The sequence below is a fragment of the Schistocerca cancellata genome, chromosome 11 (genome assembly GCF_023864275.1).
Source record: "Schistocerca cancellata isolate TAMUIC-IGC-003103 chromosome 11, iqSchCanc2.1, whole genome shotgun sequence".
In the NCBI taxonomy this organism is placed as follows: Eukaryota; Metazoa; Arthropoda; class Insecta; order Orthoptera; family Acrididae; genus Schistocerca; species Schistocerca cancellata.
Genome location: NC_064636.1, coordinates 25,252,287 through 25,271,182, shown reverse-complemented (window position 1 = coordinate 25,271,182; position 18,896 = coordinate 25,252,287). Strand labels below are relative to the sequence as shown.

General features: G+C 39.8%; 1 protein-coding gene across 2 annotated transcripts in view; it reads left to right on the top strand.

Moving 5' to 3' along the window:
• LOC126108124 (zinc finger protein 16-like) overlaps positions 1-15,973 on the top strand; it is a 41,432-nt gene extending 25,459 nt beyond the window's left edge. For both annotated transcript variants that reach the window (XM_049913371.1, XM_049913370.1), the window contains 2 exons: positions 478-515; positions 14,344-15,973. In XM_049913371.1, coding sequence (XP_049769328.1) covers positions 478-515; positions 14,344-15,883 — 1,578 coding nt within the window. In that variant the 3' untranslated portion in view covers positions 15,884-15,973. The remainder of the gene's footprint in view (positions 1-477; positions 516-14,343) is intronic.
• Positions 15,974-18,896: the final 2,923 nt, after the last annotated feature.

Genomic DNA, 18,896 nt, shown 5'->3' with positions numbered 1-18,896 from the left:
AGATGTTGCCCGACTGGGGGTGGGGAGTGACATCTTCCCTCTTATCTTGTTGCGTATCTAAACTGAATTGTGTATTGTACTAGCAACACATATTTGTATAGCAGTATGTATGTAGTGCCGAAAAGTGTCACAAAATGAATTAAAAACACCAAATGATGCTGTAATAAAATGAAGTAGTGTATGCATGTAACAAGGAATTTTCACCAGCTGACAAAATTTGTAGTAGTGATGATTTACAGAATGTTTAAAGTAAGTAAAAATGTGTCATACACATTTAAAATAAAGTAGAAGTGATGTGTTCTGAGTAGTGTAAATAATCTTTAGTCCTCAGAATTCATACTTTGCAATTTTTGATACATGTTGTCTGAAAGAAATCTTGCAGGGGTATTCGGTTTCTACAAGATTTAGTGTAGTTTCCTCTCTTTATTGTTTTATTTCGCTGAATTTGTGATCTGATACTGCTGCCAACTGTTCCAGGAGGCATCCACAAGAGGACTTGCATCAGATAGTGCACGGTAAGACCTTCATTATTTTTTTAACACGTTTGTTTCACCTGTCTGCTAGGTGTTCTTCCAAATCTGTTCAGGTGTTGCTTTGGAAATGATCTCTGAACCAGGTGCCACAGTGGAATAAACGGTTGGATGGAGGAGGACATGCAAAATTATGTTGCCCATCCTTCCACAATCATAGCTGGTGTTGATGTTGGTGTCAATGTCAAAACCTAAGGAAAGTTTTTTACTTAGAAAGCATGTGACCCATTATTTCCTCCTCAGTGTTTAAAGCTTACCTTTCAATCGTTAGTATTCAGATTCTCTTCCTTCTGCTTTCCCCCTCCCCATTATAAACAGATGTTTAAAAAAAAGGAAAAGAGAAAAAAAAAAAGAAAAAAAATCATAACACCACAAAGAAGTTGTGCGACATTAACGAAAGTTGGTAGGTGTGTTTCTGAAAGATGATATCAATTCAAATTTTGCTCCAGTCACATAGGAGAGGTGCTATTAGTGTCACTATGAGGATGCAAATCAGGTTTACTTCAAACAGTTTTGAGCATTAGTTACCTCTGAGACTGGACATGGTGAACTGATGTTACACAGGAATGCCTTTAAGGCAACAAAGACGTCATTATCAACACCTCACTTTGTTTGAACGAGGTCGTGTAATAGGGCTACAAGAAGGTGGATGTTCCTTCCACAATATTGCAGGTAGACTTGACAGGAAAGCAATCACTGTGTATGATTGCTGGCAGCAGTGTTTACAAGAATATACAGTCGCAGCAAGACCAGGTTCTGGACGGCCACATGGCAGTACCGAGAGGGAAGACCATCGTGTTCGGTGTATGGCTCTGGCCCATTGAACTGCATCTGCAGCAGCAATTTCAATGGCATTTGGCGCCACAGTGACAGATTGAGTACTACGAGGCAGCTTGGAGCCAGATGCCCTGTAGCATTCATTCCACCGACACCAAACCACCACCCTTGGTTTCTTCAGTTGTGTCAAATGAGAGCTCGTTGAAGGGTAGGGTGGATGAAAGATGGTTCTGCCTTGGTGCTGGTTAGGAGGAGGCCAGTCGAGCCCTGCACCCAACTTGTCTGCATGGAATTATGGTCTGAGGCGTGATTTTGAATAACAGTGGGAGCACCCTTGTAGCTATCCCAAGTACCCTGAGTGCAAATTTGTACAATAGCCTGGTGGCAATTTGACCTGTTATGCAGAAATTCATGAACAGCATCCCATGGGGTGTTTTTCAAAGGATAACACTCACCCACATATTGCTGTTATAACCCAATGTGCTCTACAGAGAGTTGATATGTTTCCTTGGCCTTTGTTGGTCACCAGGCCTGTCTCCAATTGAGCACATGTGGAACATCATGGGATGACATTTCCAGTGTTATCCATCAACAGCATTAACTTCTCCAGTATTGACTGACCAAGTGCAGCAGGCATCGAACTATATCCAACAAACTGAAATCCGGCACCTGTGCAATACAAAGCATGCATGTTTGCATGCTCGCATTCAGAATTCTGGTGGTTAAACTGGTTATTAATGTACTGGCATTTCACATTTGCAATGGCTTGTCTTGCACTTACATTAACCTATGATCTTGTAATGTTAACCACTTAAGTATGTTACCTGGACAAATGTACTCCCAAAATTTCATTACTCTACATTAATTATTTTTTGTGTTGTGATTTTTTTCTATCAGTGTATATAGGGTGGTCCATTCAAATTTTTCAGCTCAAATATCTTTGGAACAACAATGACTTTCATGCGTATGAATGTAAGGCTGGTGTTCTTGAAAGTAAATACTATAAGACATTGTAAAATGTTAACAAATATTATTTTTGGTGTAAATTTATGTTTTTTTAAATGGATACCCCATATTATTTCATACACAGTCAATAACATGAAAAATCACAGAAAAGTGATGTTTGGTACATCACAATATAACAATTATCCCAAGAAATTTCAAAGTCAAGTTGACACTTGAAACAAATGGAACACACCACCATTGCACATCATGAGATGCAAGTGTGAATCTCAAGTTGCTCATAATTGTGGTTTGATTAATGTACTACATTGCAACAAATGCTATACTTACTGTTATTTACACTATTAATAAGTGGACTGGAAACAACACAGATGTCTGGTCACACAAATTCATACGACTCGCATTTACTCCTCTGTTATATGCTTAGTCAGCTGTTGATTATGTTTACCCTGGCCAGTGATACCTGGATTTTCGTTAGCATTATGTCCACTCTAGTACTGTAATAAAGATCAGTAAAGCACAAACAAGTAACCCCTTTCCTTATTTTTCATTGTGTGTGATTGGACATATTTATTGTTTCCAGTCCACTTTAAGAACAGTGTAAATAGCAGTAAGTAAAGTGTTTGTTGCATTATAGTACATCAATCACATCACAATTATGAGAAACATGAAGTTCATGCTCACATCTCAGTACGCGCAATAGTGGCATCTTTAATTTATTTCAAGTGTCAACTTCACCTTGCAATTTCTTGGGATGTAATTGAGATATTGCAATGTAGCAAATTACATTCTTTTTGCAATTTTTCATGTTATGGATTGTGTAAGAAATAATGCGGGGTGTCCATAAAAAAAACATAAATTTATATTGGCAGCAATATTTGCTTATGTTTTAGAATATCTCATACTATTTACATTCATGAGCCCCAACTTATATTCATACCTGTGAAAATCATTTTTCAATATTTGTAGTTGCTTAAGTGGACCACACTGTATATCCTTTAATAACTGCCATTATGATATCATTTCCCCTTTAAATATATCCAGTCAGCATTTTGTCCTTTTGCTTTCACCACTGCCATTAATTGGTTGCCTTCTCTAATCTTAGCTCTTTTTAAATTCTCTCCAGGTGCAAGGATTGATATTTTCCATATGAGACTAGTTCTGGTTAATTACTTCATTGTAAATATGTTCTCAGTATTTAACCTTTCATCTCACATCAAATTACTTAGTGTTGAAATCACTGTTAGTGCAACACCATACCACTAAAAACAAGTTAAATAATATTCATATTCAGCTTCATGGCTATCAGTTAATGAAACAGTTATCACCCAACAAAACGTATTCAGTATGGTAAGGTAATAACAAGATGCTCTATCTATTCACTGAGAGTGTGTCACACACATATGTGATCCTCAAAAGGACACATGAGTAACTGCAAAATTGTATATTGGAAGTGTTTCAATTTCTGTCTTCCCCTACAGTTTTTACCCTCTACAGCTTCCTCTAGTACCATAGAAGTTATGCCCTGGTGTCTTAAAACATATCATGTCCTTTCCTACTGCAAGTCTTTTCCACATATTCCTTTCCATACAAATTCTGTGGAGAACTTCTTCAGTTCTTATCTTATTGATCTACTAATTTTAAGCATCATTCTGTCACACCAAATCTCAAACACTTTGATTTTTTCCCCTTGTGGTTTTCCCACTGTCTTATTCACTACTATACAACGGTGTGCACAAAATTTATATTTTTAGAACTTTCTTCCTCAGATTGAGTCCTATTTTCGACACTAATAGAGTTATTTTAGCTAGGAATGATCACTTTTCCTGTGCCAGTGTACTTCTGAAATGAGATTTATTCTGTCTGAGTTTTTGCCTACCACACCTAGAATAGCTTTTCATCATGCTCCTGTGTCTGCAATATCCTTGTCACACTCTATGCTCCTTCTGCACCCATCTCTCTACCCTACGGCTCTCATCCCTGCGACCATCCCTGGTGCAAGACTTGCCCTGTGCACTCTCCTACCACCACCTATACCAGCCCTATAACTGGCAAAACATATACTATCAAAGGGAGAGCCCTTTGTGAAACAACACATGCCATATACCAGCTATTATACAATCATTGTTTGGCCTCTTACATCAGCATGACTACCACCATATTATCAGTTAGGATGACTGGGCATAGGCAGAGGGTGTATACCGGCAACAGACAATATCCTCTTGCAGAGCATGCTCTACATCATGGCAGTTGTGACCTCGGTGCCTGTTCCACCACAGGTGCCATCTGGATTCTTCCACCAGACACCAGTTTCTCAGAACTCCACTGGTGGGAACTGGCTCTACAACACGTCCAACCTTCTTGCCACTCACCTGGCCTTTATTTACAAAAATTTCTTTGATCTCAGCATTTCTTCACAGTAATTACTCCTCGATTCACTCCATTTTAGTCTTCGACATGTTTTATTTTCTGACCTGTCTATTTTTCGCTATCCCTCCTTCCCCCCTCCTACCTTTGTTACATAAAATGCACTTAGCTATTCACTCTTATTAGCTTGTGCTTGATGTTTCAGCAGTAACCTCTGTCGTGCATATTACACCATCTTCCACCTTTAAGCTCTCAGGTTTACAAATCTCATCTGGTACAGTCCCCAACAATCAGTTTTTCCTCCTCATCCCATCCAGTAAGTCTTCTATGAGCCGGGGTTCTAGGTGACTTTTCCGACCGGTACACCTTATCCTAAACCTCTCCAGTCCTTTTCCCTCACCCCTCTGCCTTTCAACTCTTCTGGCAAAAGAAGGAGCCACTGTCTCCCAGAGCATGCAGAAGGAAATCCTCTTTTACGTGTGTGTTCTCCTGTTGCTACTTGGTGAGTAGAGTTGTTTTTCTGAGAATTTCATACACCTTGAACTATTTTACATTGATGAACACTTTTTCTGGGTCAAGATTTCCTATGAAACTGTATTGAAAATATTAAAAAAGTCTGCTCACCAAGCGGTAGCAGGAGAACACACATTTTAAAAGTATTACAGTTTGCAAGCTTTCAAAGCCAGTGGCTCCTTCTGGCAGAAGGGTTGAAGGCAAAGGAAGAGGTGTGAAGGAAAAGGACTGGTATGGTTTAGGAAAAGGGATAGTGTTTGGAATTGTCACCCAGACCCATCTGGTAAGTCTTCCTTGACCCAAATTTCTGTGAAACTTTTCCTAATTCTACCACTTTTCCCAATTCTACCACTTTTCCCAAACCTCACCAGTCATTTTCTTTCCTTATCATTCCATCTGGTAAGTCTCCCCTGATCTGGGGTTCTGGTTGACTTTTCCAAACTCTACCCCTTTTCATATGCCTCGCCAGTCCTTATCTTTTCACGCTCCTTCCTTCCCCTTCAACTGTTCCACCAGAATAAGGCACCACTGGTTCTGAACTGTTAACTGTAATACTTTTTATATGTATGTTCTCCTGCTACCACTTTGTGAGTAGATTTTTTATTTATCCCATTACATTCTATGAAATTGTCTTGATTTTTTTACATTATCATTTTGAAGATATGAATACAGAGCTCCATTATTAGATTCAAAGGATGGATCTCAACTCCCCCTCTACAATGTTCCCTAGTTTTCTGCAGAAACCACCCCCCCCCCCCCCCCCCCCCAAGAAAAAAATCAACAGCCAGTCTATTTTATAAAGTTTTTGCTAAGTGGTCAGTACACTCACATGCAACTTTGTATTTTATCTTCCCCATTCATCTTCACACCCATATTTCAAAATCCCCCAGGATTCTCTTTTCTTTCCACAGAATCCGAGTTCTTTATAACACAATGATCCACACAATAGACATCACGGATAGGCTCTTGATGTGAAATCAGTATTGCTGCCAAATATCATACTAGAATGAGTTTTCAGTCTGCAATGGAGTGTGTGCTGATAAGGAACTGCCTGGCAGATTAAACCTGTGTGCCACACTGGGGCTCAAACCTGGGACATTTGACTTTTGAAGGCAAGCACACTACTGACTGAGCTATCCAAGCATGACTGATGACTCATCTTCACAGTTTTATTTCTGCAAGTACATCATTTCTAACCTTTCCAACTTCACAGAAGTTCACCTGAATACCTTGCAAGACTAGCACTCCTCGAATAAAAGATACTGCAGAGGCATGGTTTAATCACAGCCTGGGGATTCTATTCCTGATGAATTTTCACTGCAGCGGAGTATGCGTTGATATGAAACTTGCTGAGAGATTAAAACTGTGTGCCAGACCTGAGTGCAAACCAAGGATCTTTGCCTTTGATGGGCAAGTGGTAGAATGCCTGCCTGTGGAAGGTGGAGGTCCCAGGTAAGAGTCCCAGTCTGGCAAATAAATTTAATTTGTCAGGGAGTTTCAAATATTCTAATTCCCTCAGCATCACCTGATTTAGTTTGACTACATTCCATTATCCTCATTTTGCTTTTGTTGATGTTCATCTTATATCCTCCTTTCAAGACACTGTCCATTCCATTCAACTGCTCTTCCAAGTCCTTTGCTGTCTCTGAAAGAATTACAATGTCATCAGTGAACCTCAAAGTTTTTACTTCTTCTCCATGAATTTTAATACCTACTCCGAATTTTTCTTTTGTTTCCTTTACTGCTTGCTCAATATACAGATTGAATAACATCAGGGAGAGGCTACAACCCTGTCTCACTCCCTTCCCAACCACTGCTTCCCTTTCATGCCCCTCCACTCTTATAACTGCCATCTGGTTTTTGTAAATAGCCTTTCGCTCCCTGTATTATACCCCTGCCACCTTCAGAATTTGAAAGAGAGTATTCCAGTTAACATTGTAAAAAGCTTTCTCTAAGTCTACAAATGCTAGAAACGTAGCTTTGCCTCTTCTTAATCTTTCTTCTAAGATAAGTCTTAAGGTTAGTATTGCCTCACGTGTTCCAACATTTCTACGGAATCCAAACTGATCTTCCCCGAGGTCCGCTTCTACCAGTTTTTCCATTCGTCTGTAAAGAATTCGCGTTAGAATTTTGCAGCTGTGACTTATTCAACTGATAGTTCAGTAATTTTCACATCTGTCAACACCTGCTTTCTTTGGGATTGGAATTATTATATTCTTCTTGAAGTCTGAGGGTATTTTGCCTGTCTCATACATCTTGCTCACCAGATGGTAGAGTTTTGTCAGGACTGGCTCTCCCAAGGCCATCAGTAGTTCTAATGGAATGTTGTCTACTCCCGGGGCCTTGTTTCGACTCAGGTCTTTCAGTTCTCTGTCAAACTCTTCACGCAGTATCTTATCTCCCATTTCGTCTTCATCTACATCCTCTTCCATTTCCATAATATTGTCCTCAAGTACATCGCCCTTGTATAAACCCTCTATATACTCCTTCCACCTTTCTGCCTTCCCTTCTTTGCTTAGAACTGGATTGCCATCTGAGCTCTTGATATTCATACAAGTGGTTCTCTTCTCTCCAAAGGTCTCTTTAATTTTCCTGTAGGCAGTATCTATCTTACCCCTAGTGAGACAAGCCTCTACATCCTTACATTTGTCCTCTAGTCATCCCTGCTTAGCCATTTTGCACTTCCTGTCGATATCATTTTTGAGACGTTTGTATTCCTTTTTGCCTGCCTCATTTACTGCATTTTTGTATTTTCTCCTTTCATCAATTAAATTCAATATTTCTTCTGTTACCCAAGGATTTCTATTAGCCCTCGTCTTTTTACCTACTTGATCGTCTGCTGCCTTCACTACTTCATCCCTCAGAGCTGCCCATTCTTCTTCTACTGTATTTCTTTCCCCCATTCCTGTCAATTGTTCCCTTATGCTCTCCCTGAAACTCTCTACAACCTCTGGTTCTTTCAGTTTATCCAGGTCCCATCTCCTTAAATTCCCACCTTTTTGCAGTTTCTTCAGTTTCAATCTGCAGTTCATAACCAATAGATTGTGGTCAGAATCCACATCTGCCCCTGGAAATGTCTTACAATTTAGAACCTGGTTCCTAAATCTCTGTCTTACCATTATATAATCTATCTGATACCTTTTAGTATCTCCAGGATTCTTCCAGGTATACAACCTTCTTTTATGATTCTTGAACCAAGTGTTAGCTATGATTAATTTATGCTCTGTGCAAAATTCTACAAGGCGGCTTCCTCTTTCATTCCATCCCCCCCAATCCATATTCACCTACTATGTTTCCTTCTCTCCCTTTTCCTACTGACAAATTCCAGTCACCCATGACTATTAAATTTTCGTCACCCTTCACTACCTGAATAATTTCTTTTATCTCATCATACATTTAATCAATTTCTTCATCATCTGCAGAGCTAGTTGGCATATAAACTTGTACTACTGTGGTAGGCATGGGCTTTGTGTCTATCATGGCCACAATAATGCGTTCACTATGCTGTTTGTAGTAGCTAACCCACACTCCTATTTTTTTATTCATTATTAAACCTACTCCTGCATTACCCCTATTTGATTTTGTATTTATAACCCTGTAATCACCTGACCAAAAGTCTTGTTCCTCCTGCCACTGAACTTCACTAATTCCCACTATATCTAACTTTAACCTATCCATTTCCTTTTTTAAATTTTCTAACCTACCTGCCCGATTAAGTGATCTGACATTCCACACTCTGATCCGTAGAACGCCAGTTTTCTTTCTCCTGATAACGACGTCCTCTTGAGTAGTCCCCACCCGGAGATCCGAATGGGGGACTATTTTACCTCCGGAATATTTTACCCAAGAGGACGCCATCATCATTTATCCATGCAGTAAAGCTGCATGCCCTCGGGAAAAATTACGGCTGTAGTTTCCCCTTGCTTTCAGCCGTTCGCAGTGCCAGAACAGCAAGGCCGTTTTGGTTATTGTTACAAGGCCAGATCAGTCAATCATCCAGACTGTTGCCCCTGCAACTACTGAAAAGGCTGCTGCCCCTCTTCAGGAACCACATGTTTGTCTGGCCTCCCAACAGATACCCCTCCGTTGTGGTTGCACCTATGGTACGGCCATCTGTATCACTGAGGCAGGCAAGCCTCCCCACCAACGTCAAGGTCCATGGTTCATGGGGGGGTTTTTGACACATACTGGTGGACATTTCTCCTCCTTTTTACATGAGGAGTAACGCAGTCTTGTCACAAACAACAAACCTTCAAATGTGACTTCTGAATGAGAAACTGGCTGCATAATTTTTTCTTACATCCAGAATGTTGATGACATTTCTCCCATCTGCTTTGTGCAGTTGCTGTGTAGATGGCCACTCGGAGAAAAGTGGCAGTGATTTATTGCAAAGTGTTCGGATGGAAGGATTGTCTTTTCTCTCTGAGTTACTTATCAGAAGACTGCTCTTGCAGCTCACACTTAGTACAGACGCATACTTCTGGGCCAAACATAGTTCCCCGAGTTGGATGCATTGCTTATTGAAAGCCACCAATATGAAATGGAGTAAGATGTTACATATGGCCTCAGTTGCCTGAGACTACAGTCATTTGTGTGTGAGTTGCGTTTTCATGAGTGTGAATGTGTGTGTTTGTCATCTAATTTTGGTGGAGGCCTTACTGGCTGAAAGCTATATTTGTGATGCTCTTTGTGTTGTGCCTGTCTGTGACGCAGCATCTCCACTACATGGTGAGTAGCAACTTTCCTTTTCACAATATTGTTAGGATATTACATGAGTAGCTAGAGGTTGTGGGCAAAGTGTGGATTCCAGAATTGGAGTTCTTTGCCTTCAGCCTCTGATCTGGACATGTACATCCTTTCGTCACTCCTCAAAAACTTTGTTTGAATTACTCCTCCAAACCACCAGCAACTTGACCACCCCCTGCATTTTGTATATAGAATTACATGTTCTCTATTTACCATGTCTTCCACTTTTTATTTCAATAATAATCTCTTTATTGCTCACCCCTAAGCCCTTCCTCTCCCACCTCAACATTGCACTGAAATGCCAATTTAGGCATCCAGTACACCTTTCACCGTTTTGACATTTGTTACATGGCACCTTCATGATGTTGCACTTTTCACGGCCAGCCTTGTATTTTGTACACAGTGCGTGTCATGTAGTGATGTTCTAGAGACCAATTATGACTTCTAGAGACCATGTATTATAGTACAGTGATTTAATTATTCTAGTTACTTATGATATTGTGTAATGCAGGCTCATGTAACAAGTAGTCCATTATTCCGTAAAAAAATCAACTTTATCTGCTTGTATGTTATTCTTTGAAAGTTGCATAACACTAACAATATACCTTTATTGTAGCAATGACCATGTTAAATATCGTGTATTATATGCAATGTTTTAATATACACCACAAAGTAGAACTGTCTATTGGATAACATACACTGAACAGTGAAAATGACCACTGGCCTGCTATTGACATAAACTCATCCAGGCGATAGCAACGTCACCTGCCGAGCAATGACTGCTAGTCAGACATACACATGGTGCATGAAGTATCAGTGAGCATGCCATCCTTGCATAGAATGGGGAAGGTGTACAATCCACCGTATTTTCTCAATTCTAAGCCGCACTCGAATCTAAGCCGCACCTGAAATCTGAGACTCGAAATTCAAGGGGAGAGAAAAGTTTTAGGCCGCACCTTCAAATCGAAATAAAGTTGGTCCATTCTAATATGAGACACAATTTAGGTATAATGAATGACGATACAGCTACAGTAGTTTGATCCGAGTCGTAAGCTTAGCAGTTAAGCTTTACCAGGTAGCTATTGCTATGCGTCAGGCGCTCCGTCCGTATTTATAAGGGTACCCTTCCTTTTTCACGTGCTTCGTCTGGTTTGGATCGATTGCTTATTTTGCTTTGATCTGATAAGTGCCGTTTTCTTTGTTATTGGTGTTTATGTCACTCTAAGCTGAAAATGCACTACTGTGCTGTGTCATACATTGTTTGTCACATTCTGATAGTGCGTGTTTACGACCTCTCACCGCTCACGGCATGGCTTGCTTTAGTGCGCGCTACCGCCGCTTACAGTTAAAAAACAAGAGAGAGGAATCGTCTCATCAGCGAAACAATGGCAAGAGACTGCTATTTGTTGTTACTTACACTGCTGCTTTCTCTGATAATGATCAACAAGAACCAAATAATAGACTGTGTATGATAGAATATGTTCTGAACGAGAGTTAGGCGAAAATTTTTCTCCGTTTGGAAATCTTTGCGGCCACTTCTTTAGTACGTCAAATTCTGCACAGAAATTAGAGTCGTCTTAGATTTAAAAATCTAGTCAGTTGCCGTGCTTCATTTCTGACTGTATCACTATTAGGCATAAGAATAATACGAATATAAACATAACATGATACATATATTCTTCCGCGCTTGCTGTTGTCTCACTCTAGTTTCGTAGTTTATTAGGCAGACAGGATTTAAATGAGATAGCAGGAAACACGAAAGAATACATGGCAAAATGTTTATATTCGTATTACTCTTATGGTGAAGAGAATACTGCATGTGATTCACATTTCATCAGGTTCCTATTAGCAACCATCTCTTCTCACAGGTAGGAAAAAATTCAGAACGTAGAGTTGGCCATATTGACAAACATCCCAAACAGTTTTGCCAGTCGGATTTTCGTAGTACATTGAAATTCTGCTACATTCGAATATGAACAATACGGAATTTGTATTATTTCGTTGGATAATGTATGAAAATGCAGTGGTCGAAACTCGGGGCGGAGAAAAAAAGCTAGTCTTCCATCTTTTTTTTTTTTAATTTATTTACTGACGCATTGGTTTTGTCGCCAGTATTTATCTTTGTGCCTACAAAGCATGCCTGTGTAGCGCTACATATATTCTACTGCAGAAGTTAGTTGTGGTGGCCCCTACCAACATTTTTCAGAACTTCTGCTTGCTTTGCACTTGATTCTAAGCAGCAGGCGTTTTTTTGGATTACAAAAACCGGAAAAAAAGTGCGGCTTAGCTTCGAGTAAATACGGTATCTGAGTTTGACTGAGAGCAGATTGTGATGGCCCAGAGGCTTGGTACAAATGTTTCAGAAACTGTACGACTTGTCAGGTATTTGAGGAGTGCTGTGGTTAGTGACGTGAAACCATGTCCAGACATTGTGGGATTGGGTGGCTATCCCTCATTACAGGTGTTGGATTTAATAGGCTGGGCAGATCGGCAAAGCAGGACAGGTGGCAAACTGTGACAGAAATAACATCAGGCTTTAATGCTAGACAGATTACTAGTGCATCTGGACACACAGTGCACCAAATGCTTAACATCGGGCCTCTGCAGCTGATGACCCGTGCATGTGCCAATGTTAACACCACAACATCGGCAACTATGGATATACTGGGCTCCTGATCATTAGCACTGGACACTGGCGCGGTGTTAGAGCATTGCACAGTCTGATGAATCCCGATACCTTCTTCATCATGCTGATGGGATGGTGCAAACCCTTCATTTTCCAGGGGAACAGCTCCTTGATATCAGCACTGTGGGACAGAGATGAGCTGGCGATGGCTTCATTATGCTCTGGGGAACATTCATGTGGGCATCTGCAAGTCCAGTGCAGCTTGTGAAGGCAGCAGGATGGCCAGGAATTATCGTACACTGGTTGCAGACCACATTCATTCTTACAGACCATGCATATCCCTTCATGACAATCACATTTCCCGACAGCAGTGGCAATTTTCAATAAGATAATATGCCACATCACAAGGCCAGGAGTGTGATGAAATGGTTCAAGGAAAACAGTGGTGATTTCTGTTTGATGTGCTGGCTCCCCAACTTGTCAGATCTGAACCTGATCAAACACATCTCGGATGTGATTGAGCGTTGCATCAGAGCTCATCACCCCTTTCCCTTGAATATGCAGGAATTAGGTGACTTCTGTGTGCAGATGTGGTGCCAACTCCCTCCAGCAACCTAACAAGGCCTCATTGCTTCCATGCCATGATGCATTGCCACTGTTATCCATGTGGAAGGTGAACATACTGGTTATTAGGTAGGTGATTGTAATGTTCTGCTGATCAGTGTAATGTTGTACAGTTGGTTTTCTTGAATAGGATTTTTATAAGAATCCCAGTGGCTAGAAGATTTGATAGACATGTTATTTGACATGCTAGTTTTACAGCAAACTATTTTTCAAAACCTAAATTTTATAAAAGTTTGATTGCTGTTATGATCACATTATACATTTTTTAAAAAATGTATGTACTACAGATAAAGGAAAAGATCAGTGATGAACATATGAACTCCAAATTTACTTTTTATATACATTGATAATTTGACTCACTCATTCTGACATACCTAGATGGAACATTGAACCCTGATTGAATTGTGTTTGTGTGCCAGAAGATTTCAAGCCATACCCCAAGCAATCTGTGATTGAATGTGAGAAGTAGCCAATATTAATATATGATGACTAAGAGTCTTTTTTTTTCTAACATTGTATTCACTTTGCCTTGTGTAAGTGTGAATAAAATTTAGTATTTTAGTGATTGTTAATTGTTAATATGTTGCACAGTACTAGATTTGGTCAGTGTTTTCTCATTACTTATGTAGATTGACTTTTACACACCCCATTGATATTGTTTTCAGACTGAAATGTAAGGAAATTAATAAATTAACTAATTATTAGTTGTTAACAATCATTAGTATCATAAATATTAATTATTCTATGCAACTAGCTCTGGTTTAATTATTGAGTGAGAACTGGTGGTGAATTCCTACATACTTTTTTGTCCAGCAGTTTGTTTTTGCATGACCAGCATAAGATGTTCAGATCTATATTTCAGCTGTTGCTGGTATATGTTCACTGTGAAAGTAAAACCAGAGTTTCGATTTCTCTCAGGGGGACTGAATTAAAGTCTAGGTGGAGCTGATGTGATTTAGATTTTTTGTTATGATTCTGATGTTCTGAGGTAAATTCAAGTGTGCTTCGTTCCAGTGCTTCTCCTGCAGGTGTTACTGTGCTTTTCTCTCAACAGCCATCGTTTCAGTTGTATGTTTCAAATTTTATAAAGTAACTGAGTCATTGTTTTTATGTTCATAACAAGTAATCTAGAAGTAATTATATATCTTCACTCTGAGTTGTCTTATTCATTTTTATTTGATTATCTCGATGTTTCAGATCATCTCATCTGTCCAATGAAAACTATGGCTCTTCATTTAAAGAAACTGTTTCTCCAGCTGTGACCTGTGATGAGCTGACACAGGAAACTGTCACGCACAGTAATTCCTTCTGCAATGCAGATAACATGAGTGAGATGGACAATGAATTCTGTGACTTCACCTGTGATACATGCCTGCAAAGATTTTCATCAAAATACAGCCTCATAATGCATGTATTCACTCACATTGACATTGCACAGCCACCGTTACATGTTTGCAGATGTTGTGGTGAAGTGTTTCTTGACAATGATGCCCTGAATAATCATGTCAGTATGAAGGAGGATGGCAGGACCTTGATTGCACAACCATTTCCTGATACCAGGCAGGTGCACAGCTGTAGAGATGTGTGCGAGAATATATTCACTGCAAAAGATCACATGCCTGTTGCTCTAACGGCACCCACTGTTAGTGATTCATGTGGACAGTTTGCAAACATTTATTATGCCTCACAGGGCTATTACTGTGATCCCAGTAGCTGGTCTCTCTGTCAAAAAAATGGTAAAACAGTTTCCTCATGCCCTATACACTCCAAGCCACACAAGTGTGATGTATGCAGCAAATCTTTTGCTTATGCATCTCTTCTCAGAACCCATGCCTTAGTACATTCTGGAGTAATGTCGCACAAATGTGATGTTTGTGGAAAAATGTTTGTTAGTGTTGATCATCTTAAAAATCACAAATCAGTGCATTCTGCAGCAGAGAAACACAAATGTGATATCTGTGGCAAACTGTATACTACAGTTCATAACCTCAAAGCTCATACATTAGTGCACTCTGCAGCGAAGGCACATGAATGTGCTATATGTGGCAAATTGTTTGCTACACTTGGTCAGCTCAAATCCCATGCAATAGTTCATTCTGGTGTGAAGAAACACAAATGTGATGTTTGTGGCAAATTGTTTGCTAGATTTGGTGAACTCAAAGTTCATGGCCTAGTTCATTCTGCAGTGAAGTCACATGAGTGTGATATTTGTGGAAAATTGTTTGCTAGACCTAGTAATCTCAAAGCCCATACCCTACTACATTCTGCAGTGAAATCGCACAAATGTAATGTTTGTGGTAAATTTTTTTCTAGACTTGGGCAGCTCAAGAACCATGAATTAGTGCATTCTGGGGTGAAGGCACACAAATGTGTTGTTTGTGAAAAATCCTTTGCTTTAGTCAGTAATCTCAAATCCCATGCATTATTGCATTTGGGGGTGAAGGCACACAAATGTGATGTTTGTGGCAAATTGTTTGCTACACTTCGTGAGGTCAAGTACCATTCGATAGTACATTCTGGGTTAAAGTCACACCAGTGTGATGTGTGTGGCAAATTGTTTGCTAGACGTAGTGAGCTCAAAGTTCATTTGTTAGTGCATTCTGATTTGAAGCCACACAAATGCAATTGTTGTAGCAAATCTTTTGTACGGGCTGTTGATCTCAGGAGGCATATGCAAGCACATTTTAAGAGGAAAGGGCATGTAGCTTCACATATTGAAAGCTCCCATCCTAGTTAGATGTACAGCAAATTTTGCACTTAATTCAGTGTTTGAACTTCAGTGCAAGATTGGTAATGAAGTGATTTACTGTGATAAATGAATTGGCTGTTTGTTCATATTTTTATTCTGACAAATTCATTTTGTGATATGTATTTCATTTTGTTAGCTTTGTTTTGTAAGTGTATTTGCAAACAAGCAAAGTGGATGTAAAAAGTGTAATTTCTGTTGTTGCTGTTTCAGAGTGTTCTTTATATATAGACAGAGTATATATAATCAGTTGGACAACACTGCCAGCAATCCTTAAAATGAATATTTCAGCTCTTTTATTCAGATCAAAGTAGAGAAAATTGTGTGTGTGCAGTGGAACAGTTATACTGGAATGTTAAGCGAGTTAAGATATACATTAGACTGTGCAAAAATAGTTCCAGGAATTACTTCTATGATGTTCAGTGCTTCTCATATTGCATGAAATACAAAAGTAACTAAGTATAAAAGCCAGTCAAATGAAAACCAAAGACCCACCATAATACCTGTCCCAGCGACAGGTGGCTCCACTATTCTTATGTTTCGGTACTGTCACCGCTGTGGTATGGTAACGGCATAATGCCACATGAGAGGACAACATAGGCATTGGGTAATGGCCTTGGTTGTTGGTGTTCGGGTGGGGTGTGTTCGTGCAGCTGTTGACTTGGAGGCAAGTGAAGAAGAGCAGGGAGGTGTGGTTCATTTTCTGGTGGCTGAGGGTGCTAGAGTACACAAAATTCATCATCGCATATCAGCTGTGTACGGTGAACACTGCATCGCTGGTATGTGTGCACAAGTGACAGAGGAGATTCCAGGAAGGGCACATATCACTACAAGATCCGTGCCCAGGACAGACCTGTTTAGCTATTAACCCTGATCTGAGGGGGCAGATTTATGGTCATATCTGAGTATGCTGATGAATAACAGAGGATGAAATTTGTGTTCAGGTAAGCTTTAATCATGGCTCCATGCATGCTGTCATCAAAGACTGCTTGCATTACCACAAATTTTTGGCACAATGTGTGCTTCATCCACTGAATGAGGAACAAATATCCACAGAATGGTGTCACGTCTTGAGTCATTTACTGTGGTACCACAAGAAAGGGCATCCACATTGTCACAGGGGACAAAAGGTGATGGCACCATTTCAAGCCTGAGGGCAAATGGTAAAGTCAACAGTGGAAACATTCCACTTCTCCCCTGCCAAGGAAGGCCAAAGCTGTTAACACAAATTCAGGTAAGATACGATGACATCCTCCTTTGAATTCAGGGGCCCTCTGCTCATTGAGTTCCTTGAGCGTGGAACCACAGTCAATGCTCAATGCTCCAAAGACATTGTGCAGACACTGTGACGTGCTGTAAAGTCAAAAGATCCAGGATGCAGTCAGATGGAATCATCCTTTTTGTTGGTAATGCCCCCCCCCCTACCCTCATACACACACACACACACACACACACACACACACACACACACACACACACACACACACTCACTGCCAATGGGATGAAAGCTGTGCTCAAGCAATTTGATTGGGAACACTGCAACATCCTCTGTACAGCCCAGATGCTTCACGATGTGATTTTCATGTACCATATTTAACTGACTAAGACAAAGTTTTTTCACAAATTTGTAATTCGAAAAACATGAGGTCAATTTATATTCCCAGACTAAACTATTGTTGCTGAGGTCAACTTTTCTAGATTACTTGATAGATTAGTATAGAGCTCATCATCCATTTACAAATGACACTTTGGCTATTAAGGTTTCGCACAAATTTATTTTGAAGCATTCCAAAGGATAGGGTGTAGTGATGACTTCATTTGAATAAGCTCAAGGTTTCCCAATATGCTGAAGCACTCAGTACAGTATTGACCTTACTCGAACAATTGTGTGACAATTGAATCATGACTGTAGTGCAAGGGATAAATGATAAACTATGAAGCAGTCACTATGATAGCCACTACAACAGTCTAACGCTCTGTTTAAAAATTGTCAGTTTTGTGAAACTCAGGAGGAAGTAGAATTTAATTCTATCAACTTAAAAACTTCTGTTGGATTTGAACAGGTTTGCAGCAAAATTTCTCATTAGCATATGGATGTTTATTGGTTTTTAAATAAGAGTAACATTAAAAGGTGAAAATCTTTCCTTCAAAAACCTTTATTTGATTCTGAACTGAAGTCAATATTTTATTTGGTTACAAGAAACTGTAATGATTTCCCAGGGGGGTTGCAAGTGAGTAATTCGGAGACTGTTCACATTTTAGAATACCGGTGAATAGCATCACTAGCATGTTAACTGGTTTTAGAACAAGATGGTAACATTCAGATGAAATAAGAAAGAAATCAGATTAAACTGACAGCAGTTGTTATCCCAAGAATAGTGGTAAGATCATTGTGGAGATAGTATCAATAGACCTCACTAAATCACAGGACAATCAAAAGTACGACAATTGGACTGAGCTGCTGCTGTTGCATATGAGCTGCACCATAGGGGATATTGCTGTATGTATTTCACTATTCTTCAAGCACAGCAGTACAGAAGGGTTGGAAGGTGAACAGTGACATCTTGGGTGATAACTACCTTGAGTGTGGGCAAAGGAGTTGCAAGCAGGCAGCAAAAGTGTAGACTGGAGCCAGCGACGTACTTACAAGTTTTGTTTAGCAATGTTGTCAACACTCACCGTCGGGTATGAAGGAACGATAAGACATGTCAGCTTCTGGTTCTACACAAGAGCTGTGGGCAGACAATATGTTTGGAACCAAGAGAAATTGTAAAAATTATCATGTCAGGATAGACACAAAATCTGCTGTATGTTCAGAAAAAAACAGTTTTTGCAACCAGCACCACGCAAGTAACGAGCAGCCCTTAGTGGCTCGCAATCACAGTTTTCTTTATCTTAAATATCTTTTTGACTAATGCCCATTTGGCATATTTATTATTTTATAAATGACATATAAGTACTGTCAGTCTTTTACGATTCCATACTTATACCCTATCTTACGTTT